At 48.6% G+C, this 19,642-nt stretch overlaps 1 protein-coding gene across 2 annotated transcripts in view; it reads right to left on the reverse strand.

Annotated features, from left to right (window-relative positions):
* Window positions 1-19,642, reverse strand: part of LOC146858427 (multidrug and toxin extrusion protein 1-like) — a 742,800-nt gene that overhangs the window by 214,572 nt on the left and 508,586 nt on the right. For both annotated transcript variants that reach the window (XM_085649349.1, XM_085649350.1), the window contains one exon: window positions 11,358-11,455. In XM_085649349.1, the coding sequence (XP_085505475.1) occupies window positions 11,358-11,455 (98 nt within the window). The remainder of the gene's footprint in view (window positions 1-11,357; window positions 11,456-19,642) is intronic.

Consider the following 19,642-nt stretch of genomic DNA (forward strand, 5'->3'; position numbering starts at 1 on the left):
TTATGTGCAGGAAGGGACACCTTCCTGTACATAAACAATCACCAGAGGTGATATCCTCTTTCTATGCGTCCTGCAGAATGCAACACGCATAGAAAGAGGAAACAAAAGAGGAGAAATTAATACATTTCTCCTCATTGCGCCTCCCTACTCCTCTCCTGGGGAGGCATAGCATTCAGACACATTCCAGATTTACGATTTCTAGTAAATCTGGAAATGTGTCTGGTTTCATGGGTGTTGCGTGGGAACACCCACAGCAACACCCATGGAACGTCCCTTCACGCAAAGTGCTGTGTGCAAATGGGCCATATTTACAAGACCAGGAAAAGTCACGCAGGGTGGCTTTTCCTGCCTTGGGAATATGGGGCACTAAAATGAGCCACCGGTGCGTCACTTTTTGTGACGCACCCATGGCGCAAGGGGCTTGTAAATCTGCCCCAATATGTGTGTAATGTAAAGTGCTCTGACATCCTTCAATGGTATGAGAGATGCTATAAAATAAATGAAATACATGTGACAAAGGGGCTATGGAGAGATGAGAGGCACTCTTGGAGGGTGATAATAAGGGAATCATTGAAGAACCCAAACAAAGATTGCCGTATCCTGGTGCATAGAAAGGTCATCATTTACTATTCTTTAAAAACTGATACAATTCAATATATTATGATAAATTTGTTGTAGAATGCACCATTGCTACCTTAAATTTTCTTGGGGGGAGAGCCTCACAAAGCCCCCTTTGTAGTGGTCAGGCTCACTCACTGCACTTGGTGTGCACTGTATGGGGACTGGTCTGAAAACATTTGCAAGGGCTGCTTTGGGTTTCCAGTCTGGCCCTGGCAGGAGCCTCGTACTGCGAAATAAAACCAACCATTTAAAAGTTAGTCACGGAGATGCAGCACTAACCTTCCTGTTTTTTGCAAGTTCTTTCAATCTAAAGTACTAAAATCCTTAGTAATTCGAGCATTTCTTTTGTGTAACACGTGTGTTTATTGTTTTCGAATTACTGTTTTAATGTTTGAAATTTAAATCATACAAGTTGCTTGGGGGTCCCCGGCTTCCAGTGGTGACTCAATGGGGGTCCTCAGGAGTCAAATGTTTGGGAACCACTGCTCTATACTATAATTATAGGGGCTGATCAAATCCGGAGACCCTTGTGGTTTCAAATTCTACACCCCTACCCATTCCCACACCAACTTGGGTCATACAGACCCCAAACAGCGCAAGATGTTGTTTTAACGCACATGGAGAGTGCGATGAGAGGACCACGCCAGCCAAAACGACCTAATCAGAGGTGACACAGCTGGCCACAGTTGAGGCCCTCTTGGCAGAGATATGCATGGGATTCAGGGCCATGGATGTGAGCTTTGATGCACTGTCTGACAGGCAGGATGGGAAGAATGAGGGCCTGGACCGCCACCAGATCTGGCTGGAGGGCATGGAGGAGCTTGTCGCTACACTAGAGGACGGTGACTCTGCCATGTTGAAGCGTCTGGCGAAACTGGAACACCAGGTCAAGACGGTGGCTGCGAAAAACGAGCACCTGGAGGCCAGAATGCAACACAACAACCTCTGCATAGTCGGCATTGTGAAGTGTACAGCCATGGGCAAAATTAATTTGTTCGTCGAGCAAATCCTAGCAGATCTGTTCGGGCCCATAGTGCTACCCATTGGATCCTCCCTTACCAGCCTTGCACAATGTGGCAGACAGTGCCCGCCACAGGGTGCCCGATTTTCCCCAGCCATCCCTTTCTTCAATGGGAGTCTATGCATTCGGTCTGAACAAAGGCTCCCATTGAAGTCAATGGAAGTCCACCAAATCTTATCTGGAAGAATCCGGGTGCATCGGGTGCATCGTACTCGGCCGGTTGGACTCTCCCAATCGGATTCGGTCAGAAACCATTCCCAAATCCATTCGGTCGGGAAGCTTTTTAAACCGCATCAGAATTGGGCCCTTAGTGTTGATGTGCAGGGCAGATCATGCATTTTTGACACCTGTGCGGAGGCCCAGGCGTTCTGCAAATCCTATGCTAAGGATCATCATAGCCCTCTGGGAAGTCTCTGGCATAGTCCTCATGGATATCATGCCACAAACAGCTCAGATCTGTGGATTGACATAGAGAATACGGAGCTGCTACATTTCCCCCAGATGCTGTACATCATTCTGTGGGCCCTGGCTGTGTCGGCCGTGGCTGTGTCGGATGTTGCCTGCGGACCCCAACTTGATGTCCCTTTGGCCGTGGCAGTGTCCAAAAAATAGCTGTTGTACGCAAGACTTAGGGTTGTATGTGGGTCGACCACCACAATAGTTGGATGTTGTTTATGGCCCTTTTGTATCTTTTTCTCCACCATCCCCTGCAAAAATTCCTATCCCGAATACTACTGATTAAAATGTGTCTCCAATGGGAGCTTATTGACGAGGTGTTGCCTACCCTCTCTGGTTTGTATCACCAAGTTTAATTGTTTGTACTGGGTATTGTTTTGTCTCACTTATGGGTTGCTGCTGGGATCAGGTTTGCCCAGGTTGGGTGGGGGAGGGGATTGAAAGTGGGTTGTTTTTTGTGCCTATGTGTACGCACCACACTGTGAGGAAGATAGCACTGCCGCATTCTGGCGATCTGACAAACCGATAGTATACAATGTCCCCGGCCCATAGCCCTGTGTCTGGTGGGCTGGAGATGCCATTTATGGCCTGGAACATTAGAGGCATCAACAACCCCTGTATGGGCAAACAGGTGCTACGGTACCTGGTTAGGCATGGGATAAAAACTGCTTATTTAAAAGACACACCTTTTCCCCTGGCCCTGCCCCGACCTATGCTTCGTCCTGGGGTCTGCACCGATATTTCTCTAACTACAGTTCCTACTCCCGCGGAGTGTGCATCTTAATACACCCCCGCTCCCAGTCTCCTTTATACACAGCTCTGTAAGAATGGAGGGGAGGTATGTGTTGGTTGTAGGCCGATTGGCAGGCCATTCTGTACTGCTCCTAAATATGTATGCCCTCAACATTGACTCTCCCTAGTTCTTTCACAACCTGTTACAACTCTTGGAGATGGTAGACACCAACCACATTATAGTTGGGGGGGACTTTAATTTATGTTTCGACTCTGTGGTGGACTCCACAGCATCGGGTCCAAATGGCAAACCCTGCGCAATGCATATATTGTGTAACATTTGCAAATCCTTTTATCTCAGAGACGCGTGGCCTCACCAGCATGCCCACCTACCAGGTCATACCTTCTACTCTGCGGCACACGGCACTTGGTTGCGATTGGACTACTGGTTCCTTTCGTTCTCCCTCCTTCCGTGGCTTGGCGAGGTGAAATGCCCCCGCATGGTATCTGACCATGCTCCAGTGTGCGTGCGTTTAAATGTCCTGCTTCTAGGGAGTAGAGCAGAATCTGGTGCTTTCCTTGCCACTCACTGCTTGACTCTGCTTTTAGCAACAAGCTTCGGACTGCCATTACCCAGTATTCTGATCTCAACACAAGTTCTGTTGCCACGCAGGCAACCCTATGTGAGGCCTTCAAGGCCTATATTCATTGGGGGGGTCATAGCAAAGCACAGTGGGGTATTGCGAGATATACGCCATTCCTCCAGCGCATTGATGTGTCTGCTACTGGTGGCTTTGATGATGACCCGCTCCGTCTCTGCGCCGTGGCAATGGACAAACTCCGTGAACTGTCCGACCGTGAAGTAACTTTTTTAGGCAATTATGGCAAGACTGTTCCATTCCTAGGAGGGGTTTGATTATATACAGGAGCTCATACTCGAGGGGGGGACCAGGACTTTCAACAACGGTGGGGTACTGGAGGAATTTCACAGTTTTTACGCTCAACTTTACTCCTCTGAGTATGTTGAGTATGATGACACCCTAGCCAAATACCTAGCAGAGATGGCCATGGTCGGCTGTCTGCTCCACAGCAACAATTTTTGAGTGAACCAATATATGAAGATGAGATCATCTCTACTATAGGCTTTATGGATGGGTCCAAGGCCCATGGTCCTGACAACCTCCCAGGCCGATTTTACAAATCATTAAACATCTTCTTACTCCCCATTTATTACAGCAATATGCTGAATTGCTCGAATTGGGCATACTGCCACCCACTTTCCACGAGGCAATCATAATTTTGCTACTAAAGCTGGGAAGGACCAATCTTATAGGCGGCTGTCCTGATTGAATCTTGATAATAAGATCCTCACCAAATTGCTTGACACTAGACTGACCCTCCTACTTGAATCTATCATCTCCCCTCTGCAGTCCGGCTTTGTCCTGCACTGCTTTACATCTATAAATTTGCACACATTGTTCTCTATCTTACAGAGAATATCACCGGAGGTCCCAGCAATGGTAGCCCTGCTCGATGCCAAAAAGGCTTTTGACTCCCTGGAGTGGCCCTTTTTATTTGCCACACTGAAGAAACTTGGACTCCCTCGTGGATTTCCGTCCCTAATTAAACTGTTACACTTCCAGCCCAAGGTTTGTATCAGCACCAATGGTTCTTTGATGCCCACATTTACACCTGCTCTCTCCACTTCTTTTTAGGTCGAGGCTAGTACAGCGCACATGCGCTGCTCTAGGAGATGACCTGTAGGAATTGGTCAACTCTTTTCAAGCACTCGTGCTTGTGCGGGCATCTCCCTTGCGGGAGCGAGCAGCCGCATGCAGGGGCCATCTGTTTTCAATTAGCGTGGCCATGCGAGCTTGTTTCTTATTCTTTGTTTTGGCTACTGAGCTGTGCTTGCATGTCTCCGATAGCAGCCTTTGCTTTTTAGAGTCAGTTGCAGCCTTTCTATTATGCATGATGCACTGATACAGGCATTTTGGCAATAAAAACATTAGCAGTTTTGACATGTTTTAACGTTGCATGTATAACGTGTATATTCCAGTAACAGATTTCAGTTTTTTATGCATGCGTTGTGATTGGATTCTGGAGTCGTTTCATGCTCCTATGTGATACGGGCACAAAAATAATGTTATTTATACTTGGCTGCCCTTGATAGCCCCGGTTATGTTATCCTTCACGTGAAAGGTCAAGCAGAAAAACTGCACAGTTTTAGTTGAGAGAAAGTCGCTGGGGGTTAAAGGGATCCCGTGAGCAGCAGTTCACCGTAACAGTGCCATATACCCTGCTCAGTTTATTAAGAGTGCAGCTACGAGGCAGTTGGAGAGCTGAAGCCCACGCGCATCCATCATTGTTATCTTTTTAAGAGGTACACGGGGTTGGCCAGGATAACTCTGTGAATTGCTGTCAGCTTTATCAGACGGTACAGCGCGGGAGCTCCGGATCTCAGGGGTGCAGTAATGGGACCTCAACCTGGCTGAGCGAGATTGCGAATGCCTCTTTCTCATTGTCTGGGAGGCTGTCGCAAAAGCCATTTTAAATGAAATTTCCATTTGTGACATTTAAAAAAACGAAATCATAAAGAGGCATCTTTGTGCAGGAGGAGGAAATTGGAGTCATTTTGGCTGTGGGGTGGTATTTCGAGAAAATAAAAACCCATCTGACAAGCGTTTATTTCATGCATTGAACATTATTTGAGCTAACAACGGTTTTCTCATACAATTACCTTGAATTAATATACCATCAATGCGATCAGACTATACCTGCAGGTCTCTTACTGATTTTGACCTGCCTGGCCGCCTCTAAATGCAGTTCACTACACCCTGGCTTGGATGTCGGGAATGTTTCTGGTCTCTGATGAGAATTTTCTTTAGAAATGTATTACACCCTTCTATCCAGCTCTGCTGAATCCCTTATCAGGACATTTATCACTAGCTCACTCAACAAGCATTTGCAATGCAATCGGCCTCGTCTTTGGGACCTTACATGTATTTAGCTATGCAGCACATTAGCCTGGGTGCTGAAACATCTACTGTTGTTTAACATGGAGGGAAAGTAAGCACCAAACTGCGTGACACACCAGGTATTATTTTATTTTTTAAAACATAAATAAAAGGCATTGTCAATTACAAAGCCAATAGCTTAAACTCACGTAAATGCGAGACCTATTGCATTGCAAATGATTGTTATCATTGCTATGGACCCCCTGGTGCGGCATCTCCCGGAGAAACAACTTTGGTGAGGGTTACAATTTAGCACAGGCCCATTGCTCCTATCGCTTTATATGGACGACATACTGCTCTTTCTCAGACACCCTTCGGAGAATCTGCATCCTGTAGTCCGTGAGTTTCAGAGATATGGTCGCTACCAAGGCCTTCTGATCAACTGGAGCAAATCTGAGGTCTTCCCATTGACGGTGCCTACACACCTGTTTCAGAGTGATCATCCACTGCAGTGGCATAATGATACTGTTAAATATCTCATTAACCATATACATTGAGATCGGGAGAAGATCATCCAACTAAATTATGGTCCAGCGGTGACCAAATTAACCGCGCTTATCGACACATGGATAAAACTGCCACTGTGCTTAGCCAGCCGCGTGGCCATCATTAAAATGGTTGTCCTCCCCCAGTTTCTTTATTTAACATTCCCGTCCCTCTTACTAACGCCTTTTTCGCTATGCTACGGAGTCTTCTTCTGTGTATGATCTAGGCAGGCCACAGACCGCTGTTTGGGTGGAGGGCGCTGGTCCTCCATTATGCAAGGGGCGGCTTCTGGATGCCACATTTTCACTTATATTATCTGATAGCCCAGTGCCAATACGCGTACCATTGGTACCACATCGACGCCCAACTGCCCTACATCCGTGTTGATCACCATTTAGTAGGAGACGCGTGACTAAATGCCATCCTCCCTAAGGGGCAGCCACTGGGCCCCACAGACATTCAGCTGCTCGCTACCACCTACTGGACATGGAGTCGCTTGATGTGCCTTTTAGGAAAGGGGCGGCTATACTCCCTCCCGCCTTGCCTCTTGCAGATAACCACTGGCTCCCCCCAATGACTCAAGCCATAGTTAAGCGCACTATCACCCTCTATGGACTGCACACTCCAGGAGATCTATTTCCGGGAGGGCACACGTTTTGCCATTAGACATGTTCATTTTGTATCGTATCCAGAATGTTCACCGAGCCCAGGTTCCCTCCTACCCAATCGCTTCTGATGACTTCAACCCCTCTCTCTTTTTATCGATGATAAGAGCAGCGAGCATCTGGTGTCTAAGTTGTATCACACATGTTTAGACATGGTGCCTACCACGGACGATAAGCTGCGGGAGGCGTAGAGTGTGGAGCTGCAATATCCATTGCCTGATGATGTTTGGTATTACTGCTGTCTGCAAACCAACATTGTTTATGGCTATTGCTTTGGACTTCTAGAGTACTTTATCTCCTCATCCTCATTGCGGAATGCTCATAGATTTTGCTATTCTCTTATGTTACTACGATCGCATAATATACATTGCATCACGAAATGTGGCGTTGGTTATCTATCTGGATCTATTTTGGAAAAAAACAACACACTGGAAAACAGGTGCTTTTAAGAATGAGCCTAAAAGGAGAAAAAAGCCTAATGGCATGAGACAACTCCTGGCTGAATTATGGCTGAACGGTTCCTCAAAAAATGTTCAACAGGAAACCAAGGAAGAGAAGAGAAGTTGAAGATAAGCTGCTTAAAGGACTCTTTGGATGCTGAAAATGAAAAACAATCTAATAAGCTGGGGAAAAATTATCGTAATGTATTGCAGTCTCCTTGTATGCCCTATCACGAAGGAAGCACCCCTGTCATTCCTGTAGCCTCCACCTTAGTTTATGATAATCAGATTAAGAAACAACAATCCTTACTGACGGACCTAGAGGGCATATTAGGGGACAAAATACCCCAGACCCCAAGTTTGTTCTACTAGGTATACACACAGACATTGACCTTCCCAAAAAAAAGCTAACACTGATTAACTTAGGACTAGTAGTAGCCAAACGAGACCTGGCAAGCAGATGGGGAACAGCACAGAGCCCCTCCACAGCTCAGTGGAAGAAGGGAGTGGACATGTATATGTCGGGTGAGAAAACGACATATGCGGCTCGTGGCTGTCCCAAGAAATTCCAGAAAATATGGAAACCGTGGATAAAATATTACGATCTCCTGATGGAGGACTCATAATAGCGCCCCTGCGACCAAGAGATGGATAGGGGTTGGAAGTGGGTGGAAGGGATCGGGGAGATGGGGAAATGAATTATCAGTTCCAAGAATTATTTGCTACTGTCGTATATGTCACTGCCATTGTATAATAATGTTACTGCAAAATTGAACACAAAATTGTTTCTAAGAAATCTCCACCGTATCTCTAATGTAATTAAGAAAATGTTAATAAAAATATTTCACAAAAAAAAAAAGAAAAACCAACAATCCACCATCTTTACTTGGACAGTTGATAATGTTGCTCCGCCCCTTAGCTAACTCCGTGCGAGGGGATTCTGAGAAGAATCTATCATGGATTCAAGGATTCTTCACGAAAGTACAATAATTATGCCCACAATATCGTCCCAATGGCCTCCAAAACGCAGACAGCCACCTGGTCCAGACTCCCCACCGAAGAATGGGCCAGTATCCTAAAATCAACTACCCCGGCATACGCAGAAGACCCGGCTAACGCCGATAGTAAATTTAGAGAGTGGATTACGACCTCCCTGGACTCCGTACTCCCACTCAGAACGCGGGAGGACAAAAACGGTAAATCAGGTTCCGCCCCGTGGTACACCCCGGAACTTCGACTACTCCGTAAAAAACTGTAAGAGAGCCGAACGGCTATGGAGAAAAGACTGGCAGAACGCCAGCAAAGAAGCCTACCACAATGCAGTTAGACTTTACAAAACTGCCATTAAGCGCTCCAAAGCATCCCACTACGATACTCGGATAAAAGAATCCTCCAATTCATCCAGGGAATCTTTCCTTATCGTAAAAGAGCTACTGAAAGTACCAACCACTCCTTCCTCCACCACCCCCCAGGTAGACAGAAGCAATGAATTAGCCACCTATTTCAATGACAAAATTGCCCGCATCTTAACATCCCTTCCCTCTCCATGTCCCTCTAGCCACATGAACTATAATTCACCCCCTAGCCAGACTGGAATACGCTCCCAACTTGCGACATTTAGGCCAGTAACCCCCAACGAGGTAGAAGCAACCATGAACAATATGAAAAGCGGATCACCTCTGGACCCTGCACCCATTAGATTCCTTAAAACCGTAGCTCCCGTCATCACCCCCACGCTCACGGAGCTTATTAACAGCTCACTCGCTCAGGGATCTGTCCCCGCTAGCTGGAAAAGTGCGGTGGTGAAAGCACTCCTTAAAAAACCCCAGCTCGACCCAGCAGATATGGCAAACTACCGGCCAATATCACTCCTCCCTGGCATCAGCAAGGTAGCCGAGAAATTGGTCAACGGACAACTGTCTCAGTTTCTCGAGGCAAACAACATCCTACGGCAATCCCAAACTGGGTTCCGCCCGGGACACGGCACAGATACCGCCCTTCTTGCCGTCATCGAGGAGGCAAGGCGCATTCTAGATTCAGGAGGGTCAGTGGCAGTGATCCTCCTGGATCTTAGCGCAGCCTTCGACACAGTCAACCATCGTGTCCTTCTCCATCGGTTGGCGACAGCAGGGCTTACCGGGACGGCACTCAGCTGGATAGAGTCCTTCCTTACCGGACGCACGTTCCAGGTATGGGACGGCAACTACCACTCGTCCACCCTCCCCCTCACGAGCGGGGTCCCTCAGGGATCCTCCCTGAGCCCTACGCTTTTTAATGCATATATGGCCCCCCTTGAAGACGTAGTGACACCATTCGGTATAAAAATAGTGAGCTACGCCGATGACACACAACTGGTCGTCTCCCTATCCCAACTAGACGACCACCCAGACAACCTGGCAAACTGCCTCACTGAAATCCACGGTTGGATGTGTGAATCATCATTAAAACTAAACGGATCAAAAACCGAAGTGATGCTCATGGGTAAACAATGGGTGACCATCCCCCCAGCGGTCTGGCCAGACATGTTCGGGGAAATCCCTATCCCGAAACACGAAATTAAGACCCTCGGAGTCTGGCTAGAACCGGACCTCTCAATGAAGACGCAAGCGGCCAAAACTGCAGGTACTTGTTTTGGGCTTATGCGCACTACCCGCAGGATTCTTCCCCTACTTCCACCCGCGTCCAGGAAATTATTAGTCCAAGGGCTCATACTGTCACGGTTGGACTATAGTAATACGGTCTATTTGGGAGCGCCTGAGGCTACCCTGGCGAGACTGCAACGAACACAGAATGCAGCAGCCCGTCTACTCATGAACCTTCCCTCCAGAGTGTCAGCCAAACCTGCCATCAAGGCCCTGCACTGGCTCCCTGTGCGCCAAAGGGTGGAATTCAAAGCCATGTGCACGGCATACAAACTGATCAACGGATCGGGACCTGCGATTCTCAGCGGCCTGGTTACTCCATACAAAGCACCCAGAGCTCTACGGTCCGAAAACGAGCACCTAGCCAACATCCCCAAATTCAAAAGGATACGTACCGGAGGCCGACGCTTCTCTGTAAAAGCGTCCACTGGATGGAACTCCCTCCCACGTTCCCTCAGACTGGAATCCAGTTATCTGATTTTCAGAAAAAAACTTAAAACCCTTCTATTTCCTAAATAAAGCCCTCTCTCCTTCTCCCTCTCATCTGGATAACAAATTTTCATAGCGCGGGGATGCCCTCGGGTCACCAGGCGCTTTACAAGTCGCTAAATAATACTAATAATAATAATAGACTCTACGCTGATGCAGGCAAGGAACTCAATAGCACTTTTGTGGTTGAGAAGGATTCCTTGGGTAAATAAGTCACAGCTGCAAGGAAGGCAATTGCCGCCAGCTCACCGGGCATCACGGGCACACATGCAGGCAATTGTCTGTCCTGCAGCGCCCAAATGCCTGACACAACACAGGAGACTACTTGGGCAACTTTTCATGCAGTAAGTGTAAGGGAAGAGCTGGGGTGTTTCTATTACAGAATGACATTTTAATTCATTAAAGGCATAAGCACAACAAAATTGGGCTGTCTGACCAAGACTAATTTATTCTATGCTAGTTCAGACAATTCTGTTTTGGGATGATGCCAGAATATCATTGTCAAAATATTGGCTGACATATCTATTGTGTCCTATGTATTATTTACAAAAATACTGACCAAGTAGAGTAGAAAATCTACACTCAATGGGGCAATAGTGTTTTAAACAATGTTTAGGGCATAATATTTATCTCATGCAAAATTTCTGTGGATAATTTGGACTGTTCACTCCCAAGGAAAATATAAATATCAGAATCAAGCTTCAGATTTCATAGACCAATTTTTACTTTAGTTGAGGCCTACACATTTGCATTCTTTACACAGAAAATATCTATCAAATTTGACTTACCTCCCCATGTCTCAACATGAAGTTTTCTCCACAAGATATAGAAGAACAGGAGTATCATCTGGACGTACTGTGACATGGTGTTGGCACAGGCGGAACCCCTTTGGAGAAGGAGAAAAGGCCGTTTTGCTTACTTTCAAAACCACACTACATGTTTAGTAACTATTGACATTTAGGGTTTAACCAAAAGAGTTCTTCACAATATCAACTCGTGACCACTTCTAATCAGATGACATGTTATTAGCCAGAGACTCAGCAGCCACATCCTCCCGTGTACCCCCTGCCCTACAGGGCCTGGAAGAACTGCGACAAGTGGATAGAATCCCAAAGGTTTGGCTATTACACCTCCTGTCTTACATGGGATAAGAATATGTTCAGTTTAGGAATAAACTGTGACCTGAAAACTGGAGAAATGCACATATCACCATTAAGCTTACAGATTTACTCATTAAAAAGTCTGCAAAACAGAGGCGTGCACAACGAAGGACACACGTGCTGTGAGTGTGAACAGATGTGCATGTTCATATATGCAAACTTCCTTCAGAGAGATGGACCCTTTTACCTCCTTTTTAGGTCTCGCCTAGCAGCGCGCATGTGCTGCTCTGCGCGACTTATTGTAAGGGGCTTTCAAAAGCTCACCACACGCGAGTAACCGCAAGCAATAGGCCACACACTCACGAGCGCAGCTTATTGCTTGCGGTTACCTTCGGGTGCCATATGTTTTGAATTATCGTGCCCAGACACGGGCGCGATAATTCTGAACACATGGCTCGCTATAGCGCGCGCGTGCACCACTCACGGGACGCTGCATTCCTTTTTTTTTTTAAACTTGCAGAAATCAATACTTTAAGCTGGGCGTATCCCTGGCTGGTTATATATCTATCATCACTTACTGTCTCATAGCCCCAAAGCAATAGTGCACAAGTCCTTTTCAGTGTATATACAGCACGCACATTTACAGTTATGTATATCTCTAAACCTAATAGATTTTCTAAAGTTTTGGGGGGGAAAACTTGCAATATTTTGTTTTAAATGCATGACTTTAATAATTATTTTTGAAAGTTGCTGTTGTATCTAAATATATTCTGTTACGATAGTAAATGGATATAATATATTACTTGAGTTTGCTATTAAAATCAAATTAACATTTTCTACAACAACAAAAAAGTGCATTGAAAACACAGCACTCCTGTTTTACCCTGTAAACACGAACTTGCTTCTATGACAAATCATCTATGCAGTTTGGGAAAACCGGCTTGTGATTCTAAGGAAAGGTGGGTTGAAATGAAAAACTTTAAATATTTGCCCTGCGGGGCACCCGTCGCCATGGAGGCCTCCGCGCCAAAGGCTGCCTACTCAGCACATGTTCCCTTTCCTAACCTGTTGGTGAGTCGGTGGCGCGAAGTTGCACAATGGCCTTCCTGCACTCGGCCGAGCTAAGCTAATGAATCACAAGGCCTAGTTGTTCGTTCAAAACATAAAAATAAAAATTCATGAACGGTGCTCTCTCGCTCTCGTAACTTAAAAATAAATAAATAAATAGCTTGCAAAATCTCGGAAAGCAAACATTATGAAGTGCTTCCTGCCAACAATGCGAAGTACTTCCCAAGATTCATAGCACTTCAAAGTCGCTTGCGACAGTTTACAGCTCTTGTCCAAGAAATGCGGCTGCCCTGGCGCCCGCAGGGTGCCCTAGAAGGGCGGGCCTCTTACTGCCAGCCAGGCACCAGCCCACCCCCCTTCTGCTAGGGGACCCCTCGGGGAGGAGGCCCCCCACTCCTAGCAGCCAGTGGCTGCGGCGCGCAGGGCGCGTCACTTCCGGGGCTGAAGGAACGAGGGTGGGGGTATATAGGCCTCCCCCACCCTCTGTCCTTCCTCTCTTCATGCCCTAGACACGCCGTTGCTACCTCTCTTCGGGAGGTGTCCCGTGGTGGCGGCGAGTGTAGGCCCTGCCTCCCCATGCCCCATGCCGTATGTCCCCTTTCGGGGGATCCTGGTGGGCGGCCCAGCCTCGGATCCTGGGCAAATCACTTAACCTCCCTGTGCCTGAATATGTAATGTAAATACGGTGCTCATGTGCAGCCGCCGACTTTGGTGCAGGAAACCAGGGTTCGAGCCTCGAGGTCGCGTCCTGTGTTTTTGGGCAAATCACTTAATCTCCCCGTGCCTGAATATGTAATGTAAATACGGTGCTCATGTGCAGCTGCCGCTTGTGGTATACGAGTGAAACATTAGAGGAATGGCACTTTCCTCATGTGGGGGAGGCCTCGCCCGGCAGCAGGTATTAGAGGCTGCGTGGGCTCGGTTGCAACTGCCTCGCCATTACCTGGGGTGCCCAACCTCCAGGTCCCTCCGCATAATCCTAAACTCTGAACGGGCCCTCCTTCCCCGGCCAGAATATGGGCGGAAGCAGCAGCTGGTGTGGGGGGGGGGATCTGGGGGCGGGAAGACCGCTGGCCCGCTTCCTTCTGGCACCTAGTGGCTTCACTAGCATTGGGGTACGGCCCCCTGCTCCCCCCCCCACAGTGGAAGCCAAGTCTGGGCCTCAAGCCCCTGCTGGCCGTAACGGGTAACACGCGGGACTTCCGGAGATATTTACCTGCCAGGGGTGAGGGGGTTTCTACGAGGAGGCTGCGTGGGTGATATTTAGGCGGGATTTGCCCCACCCCCTCCACTTTTTTGGCGACTCCTAATGCTTCCTGGCGATGCTTCTAGGGCTGGTTGCTCCGGGCCCCTGGCCGTTCGGGGAACATGAGCCGGTCCAATATGGCGAAGGTTAGTGTGCAGGGGGAGGGGCTGTTGTGGTAGGTCGTGTTCTGCAGCATTGAAACCGGCAGCAGGAGACGTGACCGCCCGCGTGATGGGTGTAAATAATGGCGCCACTTATTCAACATGTATTGTTGTTCCGAGGAGGCTCTAAGCAAAGTAGCAGCCAGCAATGACTTTAAAAGTTCAGAGACGGTCAATTACATTAGACGTTGTGCCCCCTGGCTCGGCCCGTACTGAGCCTTTTGGTTTCTGGCGCCCCATCACGGGTTATTCACTAGGCGGATGTGAGGCCGGGAATTATGTCGACACCAGTAACCCCCGCTTTTCTTAAGGATCCATAGGGGGGTGGGGGGAGGCAGTCTAAGCGGATTGGTTATTGCAGCCATTTACCGTGTCATCCCCGTGTGCTGCACCTTCCTACCAGCATCTGGGTACTTGCGTTGCTCCGGCACGTGGTGGCACAGAACAGGCAACGTCACATGATATATGTTGGTGGTGCGTGTTCAGTTAGGAACACGCTTAGGCGGCCGGATCATTGGTCGCAGTGCCCTTAGCTGGGTACTGGGAGCATTTTGTTTCAAACATGTGCTCACTTGCCAACTGCTATTCACGTCATTTGTATGTCTTCCCCCATGCGGATATAAGTTAATTGGGGCACTTGCGTTGCTCAGGTACGGGGTTTCGCAGAACATGCAGCGTCACAGGATATGTTTGTGGGCGGTTCACGGGCACCATTGGGCTGCCGGATTATATGGGCGCAGCATCCTTGCTAGGTAGAACAGCCCTAGTTCATGCATAATGGCAATAAAGCGTCCTGCTCATAGCCATTCTGTTGTCACAGTATTACATCTCTGTGTCTGGTCAAAAGATTGAATTGTTAATAGCACACAGGATAGGCGTTGATGTCACCGCGGACCGGCAGCTGCAAACTCCGGGGTATCCTCCAGGTCTACCGGCGTTCGTTCTGCATGAAATGACTGTGTATGAGCGAAGGGCAGTTATCAGCCTCCATTATTCACAGAGTGCACCCAAGCTTCATGTAGGAGCCGTTGGTAAGGTGGGGTCCTTACAGTGGTGCCTTTGAGAGTGACCAGAGAAGGGGATTGGTTGGTTGTGGTGCCTTTACTTGGAGTTGGGATGCTCGGTTCAAACCTTGGCTTGTCCCGTTGGCGCCTGGGAGGCGCTGTGGGGGGGTGCGCTGTGAGCAATCTGTTCGTTGATGCTGGGCCAACAAGGTCCTGGTGCCACCTGGGGTTATGGAACATGTGTACATCGCTCAGGCGGCTCCAGCCCAGAAAAGTGCCAAAAAAAAAAAAAGAAAAAAGCAGCTTTAAACCTCGGTGGTCTTAGAGCTTCGCGTTGGTACAATGGGTGTAATTACTGATATCAATATGTCTCCCTCAGTGTTCCTTGCCCTTGATTGTGCCCGGTTGATTTTGCATTGTGTTTTGTATGGATGGCGTGGCTGGCGGCTGTGCATCTGTGGGGCAGGAAGATGTGACCAGGGACTGCATCGGCTAACAGAGTGCTGGAGCTGGGGAACGAGCACGACAACACGGGAGGCTCACGTACGGAATACTCCTACTGTTAGTCCATGTATCCATGGATATTTCAGTGCCCTAGGAGGTCTTTTTGCCACCGGGTGGCACTGTCCCGCGGTTTGTGTTATTTCTCCTTTCACGCTAGTGTCATTTCGGTGCCTTAGGAAGGGGCCGTGGGCCTGCCTCTGTGCCCGCAGGGTGGTGGCATTGGTCAGATTGGTGGTATGTCCGTCTATCCGAGCAGATAACGGGCACCGGTGGCATAGAGTTACTGTAGCCTGCGGGGTTCTTGACATGCTATATGCTATTTTTGTTGAGGCATATGCGAGCATTGTTTAATGGGTATCCCCTGGAAGGGTTGTAGGCGATATAGTCACCTTCCCCCTTCGTGTAGGCCTACGTTACCCCCGGTTTACTGCTTGTCTCGGATTGAAACTCACGACTGGAGCACCCTACTGTGACCTGCACGCTTGACTAAGTGACAGTTCACCTGTGCTAGATCGGACAGGGTGGTCCCTGGTGCATGGCACTTTCACTTAATTGTCAACACCGGCGCTGGTGACAGCTTTCCACCAGTCAGCGCTGTTTGTCGATTTAGAGATGACCACAGCAGCAGGCAATAATTTATTGAATATACACTATATTCCGTTGCGCTGCCCAAGCCATTCTTATAGCTTTGAGAGCATGGAATAATCTGAATCGCCACTCTTGCCCAAGTGTCGGGGTTAGTGGGTGATGTTACTTGGTTTTGCGGCTTGGCGGGAGCATTGTGCAGTGTAATTACGGATCGTATGTCTCCCTCGCCTCCAGAGTTTCATTTTGCTAGCAATAAAGGTCATTTCATATTCATTTAAATGTCTCCCATAGTTGTACTCGGACGATGAAAATGCACCTGCCTGGAGCAGCTTTAAGTGAGACAGTGCAGTTCTTACATGCCCACTGTGAGGAAGGTTACTGACAGTTTAAGTTAATGGCACGAAGACTTGAGAGCTCTCTTACGCAGGGGGTTGGGTCTGGGGTGCCTTTCCTTTGGAGTCAGGATGTTCGGTGTAAACCTCGGTGTCCTGTTTGGCGCCTGGGTGGCGTGCGTCGTGAGAAGTCTGTTTCGATTGCATTGAGCGAAGATTTCGCTGCTTAGACAACAAGGTCCTTTAGCCACCAGGAGTTATGCATGTGGCCCTTATCAATGTCTTATTGATGCATGTTCTACTGAGGACAAATGGTAAAATGGTTGTCGGTTTTGGCCGGGGCTCGGCAAGTATGGTTTCTTCTTTCTAACCTAACACTTGTGCATTATCGGCCTAGAAGCCAAGTATACTTCACTGGGCTCTGCTCACACCAAAGTGGGCCAAGATCACACAAAGCACAGGAGGAGTGATTGGTGTCAGTCAGATATGGCGAATCATGAGATATATGCGAGAGGTAGCGTATATGACATCTCAGACTAGATAAGTGATATTATCATGGTTCATCCTTTGTCCCAATATAGACAAAAGTTACGGACAGGCCCTGTTTTGCAAAGAATAGTTAATTTGTCTCCACATGTGCCTCTCTCGCAGTACAACGAGTTCAATTTTGTCTCCAATGCGGGGATTGTGCGCCACTATTCCGTTTCCAAAGGGCTCCCGCTTTCCGCACCTGGCGTACGTGCAGGTGACCTGTCTGGCTGTTGCAGAAGTTGATTAGTGTAATGGTCCCATTTGCGTTTGAGCTTGCTAGTCATCGAAGGGAGGCATTTAATGAATGTTCAACACGTTAGGGTGACAGTCCCACCAGTTCAGAATGGAAGCATTTTCAATATACTACGCAGGGAAGCCAGAATTGTGGCTTCAGTTATCTTATACAACTAACAAGCTGTGTTAAAGCCAAGGGTACTGGCGTGTAGTAGGTACTGTGGTTTTGTAGTATATATATGGAGGCAATGTCATAAGCCACAAAATAACAGTCTGCCTTTGCCACCGGTTAACAGCCCAATGGTGGGAAAGTATAATTTTACACACCATATAGAATCAGGTACCATGTACACTGGGTGGGCATTCCCCTGCAGCCAAGGGCCGGTATCAGGTAGCTTCAGTAAGACATATCCTCCCGCGCTTTAACCAGGGCAGTTGGCGGGTGGTGGTGGTAGTTGTCAGCTAACAAGTGTGCTGTGGCGAGGGGTGTTTTGAGGGTGGGGGGTTCTTTTGGAGTTATAGGCTTGTTTAGAAAAGCAGATGAAGGACAATGGATCTTCCGGGCCAACCCCGACATCCTCCTGAGCCCCCATTGAATTTCGCCGCCCGACCCCAGGGTTGTGGGCTGAATGGCTGTGTAAGCAACATCCGGAGGGGGATGGAGGGTTGTGTTTCAATGCTCTGGTTTAAGATATAATGTTGGCCGATCATGTAACGATTTACTGATTCCTGCAATAAAAATAATTTAAAAAAAAAAAAAAAAACAAGTGTGCTGTGGCGCGGAAAAGTGTGGCAAACACTACGTCAGTGCCAAATGGCAACAGGGTATTTTCGACCTTTTGGCATCCCAAAATTCAGGAAAGGGGAGGTATTTGCACACACTTTCCCCTCTGGTTACACTGACTTGTCTGCCCCCCCCCCCCCCCCCCCCCCCCCCCCGGTTATCCAGCTGCGGGCTAGAACCAGACAATAGAAGGGGCATCTTTTGGGACTGGGGTCACTATGACATTGATAGCCAAGGGCTGGGGTAGATGTACCACGTAAGGCATGGTCACCACTGGGGTTGCCCCCAAGTTCTGGGGTCAAAATGGGTTGGAACATTAAGTCTTCAGTCCTGGGGTACCATCCAGCAACCCTTCAATCCAAGTAAGGGTAGTTAGGATAGAGAAGTATCAGCGAGTGGGTAACATACACTGGCTAGGCAGAGTCATCGTGCCCCGGGGGCATGCACGCATTACAAATGCACAAATACACATAGAGGTACGCCCGGGGGATAATGGTGCGCTCCTTTAGATCCCCATGACCTATGTGGTGTGTAAGGTTAGATTACAGACAGTGCGCCCTGTATCGAATCAGCAGTTTCTCTAAGCGGGTAGGCCTAGGGGGCTTCCCAGAGGAAGCTGAGCGGTCGCAATTCCTATAAAGTATATGGGATGCAGGGCAATTGCTGGGTACAGCCGTGCTCAATGTTTATACGCTGCTATGGACATCCATGTGCGCATTGATTTAGCAAGGAAAGGGACGGTGCCAAGGTTAAGTATAACCCTTCCCGCCCTAATAGCTCAATTGGCTAGCGGGGGTAGTAACGGTCTCCTAACAAGTGAGCTGCTGTCCCAGAGATCGGGGACACATGTGTCCAGCCACACACGGTGCCAGAAGGGCGGCATCCAGTGTGATCAGCAAATAGGTGGGGCATCTTGAGCCAGGGTGTCTGAAACTGCCCCACCCTGAGTCGGTCGGGGCAGAGTCTTGTGACCCAGTGGACCTTTGCGTCGTGAGGTGTATAGTGCTTGGCACAACTTCACAGGCACAAAGGGCGTTTTGCTTCTTCAGACACAGCTGATCAATGCTAACGTCTAGGGCTACTGGGATATAGATGGGGCATCATCAACCAGCAGGGAGGTTCCCTTGCATCTAGATTAGCAGGAGGCTCGAGACAGGAGAGCTAGCGGGCAAGACTATAGCTATTTTGGTGGGGGGCTCTGGCGGCGACGGTGGCCGCCTCCAGAGCTGTCGCGGAGTTACAGGGCGATCTGGAAGCAAATGGATACCAAAGGGTACCTCTGCACAGCACCATAGGGGGTGCCAGAGCCCAGGAGCCTCATGAGAGGTTCCTGGAAAACCGCGTCGGCGCCCCGTCAGTCCTTCGGGCGGTTGTGGGCCTGAACAACCGGGGGCTTGCCTTGCTACGCTCCGCCCTGAAAGGGGCGTGAGTAATAAGGGACCGTGATCCGGGAAGAGGATCACCGAATGGGCAGCACCGACGGGGTTCGCCCCAGTGCTGCTTGGCTCCTCAGGCGGGCAG

This window comes from Triturus cristatus, chromosome 3_2 (assembly GCF_964204655.1).
Source record: "Triturus cristatus chromosome 3_2, aTriCri1.1, whole genome shotgun sequence".
In the NCBI taxonomy this organism is placed as follows: domain Eukaryota; kingdom Metazoa; phylum Chordata; class Amphibia; order Caudata; family Salamandridae; genus Triturus; species Triturus cristatus.